The sequence below is a fragment of the Asparagus officinalis genome, chromosome 6 (genome assembly GCF_001876935.1).
Source record: "Asparagus officinalis chromosome 6, Aspof.V1, whole genome shotgun sequence".
NCBI classification, from domain to species: Eukaryota; Viridiplantae; Streptophyta; class Magnoliopsida; order Asparagales; family Asparagaceae; genus Asparagus; species Asparagus officinalis.
The window spans coordinates 40,831,324-40,836,031 of record NC_033799.1 but is presented as its reverse complement, the minus strand read 5'-3'; the positions used below and the strand labels follow the sequence as shown (position 1 = coordinate 40,836,031).

The following is a 4,708-nucleotide window of genomic DNA, read 5'->3' as shown; positions in this document are numbered from 1 at the left end:
GGTCCCGTTGACCCCATGAGCTCCTCCACCAAGTTTGGATCTTCATCATCTTCCAAGAAATTGATATCAGATTGATCGCCAGGAGAACCTAGACTCGAATTTGATGATCTCAATCCGATATTGAAGAGATTTTTCCTATTATTTTTCTTTTTTCTTACCATTTTTAAACACGGCGGGGGCGCACATTAGCAAGCTCAAGATCGCTTGCTAACCTGCACCAGAAACCGTCCCCCCTAAATTCCCTCCATCAAGTGGACCCAAAACATAGTAACATTTAAAACAGGAGATTCATGGATGTGGAAGCAACTGGTTAAAACAAGAGATAAAGTTATGGCTATGTGTGGAGGTGAAGAAAATCTGAGGAATCTTATCAACTCATGCCATCATAGTGGTAAACTGAGGCTTTCAGACCTATACAATGCTCTATCCCCTGTTTCACAGGAAGTGCCGTGGTATAATTTGGTTTGGGGTGGACTCAATGTTCCCAAACACTCTTTTATATGCTGGTTGGTCTTACAAGATAGAATCCTCACTCAAGATAGGTTACTTAGAAGAGGGGTCATTGATTCAAATATCTGTCGCCTTTGCTCTGGAGTTGAGTGCGAGACCAGAAAGCACTTGTTCTTTGAATGTGCTTATTCTTGTGAAATATGGAATAGAGTTATGGAATGGCTGGGGTTCAATTGGAAGTCATGTTACTGGAATCAACTCATTCATTGGTTTACAGTCAGGTTAAGAGGAAGAGGGCTTAAGCAAAAATTGAAGAGGCTGGCGTTAATTGCAACTATCTATTATATCTGGCAAGAAAGAAATGCAAGGATTTTTAGACAGCAATCCAGGAATCCTGATCAAATGGTCAAGTTGATTCAAACTGAAATTTGGATTATAATGCTCAACAAACCTGGAGTTAGCAGTGATATGGATAGCTCATTGTAGTATCATGTCCGTATCAGTGCAAAGTGGGATATTACAGGTTTTCGGCAAAGAAGCTGGAACAACAAATTCATGGGGTGGAGTTTTTGTAATAGTGTGGACTGGGTGTATATAACCAGTCTTTGGGTTTCTTGTATCTTTGATAAGCACACACATTTCCATACTTGGTGATGAATAAAATTTCATTCATTTATCAAAAAAAAAACTACAAGTACTTTTTATAAATGCTTAGTAGCCTAGTGGAAAGTTAATGTTTTGGTGTTTCAAAAATTCCCTTGTTCGATGCTTGTCAACGGCAAGCCGAGAAATATTTTATTTGAATTAATCACTCATAAGTTCTAGTGGGCCGTGGGCCGTGGACCGTGGGACATGGGCGAATGGATCAGGGATTAAGGCTAATTGGGCAGAGGCATTAAGTGACGCTTTGTTAGGCGCACTTTGCACTTCGCACGGAGGCTTCGGGGTGAGGTGGCGCTATTTGGCGCCACGAAGGTTGCCTAGCAGGCTGCTTTGCAGCATGCGAATGAGCTACACATTTGCACAAGGGGGTGACCCTAGCATTCTCGAAGTCAGACGAGGTTCGTCAATTGATTGACGAGGTTCCACTCGTTCGACAAGGTTCGTCTGATTCACAAGATCAGACGAGGTTTGCTCGTCAAACGAGGTTCGCCTGTTTGACGAGGTTCACTCGTTCGACGAGGTTTGTATATCATACAAGGTTTTCCTGTTTGACGAGGTTCGTTTGTTCGATGAAGTTCGTCTGTCATACGAGGTTTGCCTGTTTGACGAGGTTTGTTTGTTAAACGTGGTTCGTCTGATTTGCTGAGACGTGATCCTCACGTTACGTAGCAACGTGTCCATTGGTTGCCTCGTATTCAGGAGTTACTATATGTAGCAGTTACAACAGTATTTAGAGTAATTTAATACATTGATGTTACAATTTTAATTGTCATTGAGAATTATAACAGTCACATTAATTACAAGTGACTCTTGAGCTGGCCTTAGAGACCTATAAATAGCGCCCTTGGGCAGCTCTTAAAAAATACATGCGAGCTTGGAAAACGAACGTCGGATCGACGTTGTTGCTGCTGTTGTGCTACTACAACAGAAACTATGCCGCAGGAACTTGCCCTTAAACCGAAAGGTTTTGAACCGAAAGGTTCTGCGATCGAGGAGATCTTTGTTTTGACTGAAAAGTTTTATAGATCGAGGAGATCTTGATAGTACTAGGTTGGTGCACACCAGAGTATTGTGCTGCTGTTCTTGAAAGCAGTTTGGCCTTAGGATCCTTGCACCGGAGTAGGCCAAATATTGCTTTAAGCACAGTGTTTCACAAACACACAGCAGTTAACTTGAAAATGTTTAAAATTACAACACATCATCTTTCACTGTTTTATTCCAGATTTAACCATAATTTCCAACAATCTTAAAACAATATTTTTGATCTACAATGGATCCTGTGAGGACTCTTGGAGTAGACTGTCTCAAGTTAGAGAATTTTGACGGATCTAATTTTAACGCATGACGTCGAAAAGTGATTTTCAGGATCCTGAAAATCTACTATGTGGTTTCTGAGGAGAAACCTGACTTTGAAAAAGACTCTGAGTCTGAAGCCTCTTGGGCTAAAGATGATTATTTCTGCAGGAGTTATCTCCTTAACTGCCTGGCTGATCATCTGGCAGATGCTTACACCAAGAAGCCAATCTAGAATGCTCTGTAGGAGTCAACAAGGATGAGGAGAAGCTTTCCAAGTCTCACCTCATTGACAAGTTTCTTGACTTCAAATTCGAAGATGACACTGAGGTTTTGCCTCAAGTCAAAGAGCACGAAAAGCTTGTTATGAAGCTGAAGGATGAAAAGATTAATCTTTGTTAAACATTCATTTCTAGAGCAATTGTTAACAAGCTTCCTCCATCTTGGATGTCATTCTCCACGGACATTCGAAGAAGAAAAAAATAGGTGACTCTGTTTGATTTGAAGAGGTTCATTCGGATCGAGGATAAGATTTGGACTCACACGAAGAATGAGCTCCTAGCTAAGCAGAAGGTGTCTACTAACATGGTGGCTACTAACTCTGAGAAGAGTACCAGTTCTTCTTCTAAGAAAAAAAAGTCTTTTAACAAAAAAAAGAACAATAATCCGAAGAACCTGAATGTTCAGAAGAAAGATTTCAAGAAGAGCGGCAAATGCTTCAACTGTGGGAAGCAAGGACATTTTGCCAAGGATTGCAAAGAACCAAAGATGGGAACAACACACAATGTTAATCAACTTGACAATTGTGTGGCTATGCTCTTTCAAGTGGTAACTCCCAACAACGTCTCTGGTTGGTGATTAGATACAAGTAATACCTGTTATGTCTGCTCTAACAGAGATTTGTTCTCTTTCTATATTGCTGCCAAAGTGAACGTATCAATGTTGATCGTTCTGTGGTTCCTGTTCTTGGAACTGGGATTGTGGTGCTGACTCTTTCTTCCGGAAAGACTCTTACATTGAAGGATGCGAAACATGTTCCCTCAATTATCAAAAACTTAGTCTCTGGAAGCCTGCTATGTGATGCTGGTATGAGGCTGGATTTTTAAGGAGGAAAGGCTGTGTTATATTTTAAGAAAATATATTTTGGCAATACATATTGTACTGATAGCATGTATAAGATCAATATTATTGTATCCAATTCAGTTGTAAATAAAGTATCCTCTTCTGCTTACTCCTCTGTATTATGGCACAACAGGCTAGGACATGTAAATTATAGAAAGCTGTCTAGCATGGAGAAGTTAGTATTACTTCTAAAATATGAGGGCAACAAACCTGATAAGTGTTGTAAGGACCATGAATTTTTGATACTAGTTAAAATATTTTTTTAGTATTTTAAAATATTTAATTATTATTTTTAAAAGAGTATTTATATTTTTCTTGAATTTCTACAATTTCCTATGATTTAAAATCTAAGTTTTATATTTATTTAAATGATATTAATATTTATAAATTAAGTTTATGCGGTGAAAATTTATGAAATTTATCTGTTGCGTTATCGATGCTGTTACATGTCATTTTAAATAATACGTTGTATTATTTTTATTATTACGTATATTTTCATATAATACGTTGTATTATTAATTACGTATTATTTGTATAATTTACAGTATTATTTCTACTATTACATATTATCTGTTGTATTAGCATAACGTGTACGTTTTACTGTGTATATAATTATCCCATAATTGTTTGATTTTAAATATAAGTAAATATATTTTATTTATTAATTATTCTCGTTTAATTGTATAATATGGGTTTTTTTCGACTATTTCGTATCAATTGTTGTAATAGCACAACATGTACGTTTTTATTTGTAGATAATTATTCCGTAATTGGTTTAATTTTTTTATACCCGTAATTATTTATTTTAATTATTTTTCGTTTAAACCCAAACCCTAAAATTACCTATATATAAATAACCCCCCTCTCTCTCTCCTGCTCTTCTTCAAAAATCCGCCGCCACCAACATCATCTCCTCTCTCTCTCCGCGACACCCCTGAGCCTGACCACCGCCTTGAACGCTGGCGGCCATCCCCCTCCCTTTCCAGATTCCGACAACCGCACCGCCTCCGCTTTGCACGTCGTTCGCCATCCACCAACCGCCAAACCCTCCACCGTCTCTAGATTCACATCCGCTCCTCCCTGCCTTCCCCGACAGAACACTGGCCACCCCCTGCCCAATCTCCGCCGCAAACCTCCTCCCACTCCAGCCGCCAACCTCCCATCCTCCTGAGCCCTCGCC

The 4,708-nt window shown here is 39.1% G+C and overlaps 1 protein-coding gene across 1 annotated transcript; it reads left to right on the top strand.

Moving 5' to 3' along the window:
* Positions 295–936, top strand: LOC109846087. The gene has a single exon (XM_020415311.1). The coding sequence runs from the start codon at positions 295–297 to the stop codon at positions 934–936; it is 642 nt and encodes a 213-aa protein (XP_020270900.1).

Excerpts from the sequence above, each read along its gene's own strand:
- LOC109846087 (XM_020415311.1), top strand. The coding sequence starts at position 295 with ATGTGGAAGCAACTGGTTAAAACAAGAGATAAAGTTATGGCTATGTGT.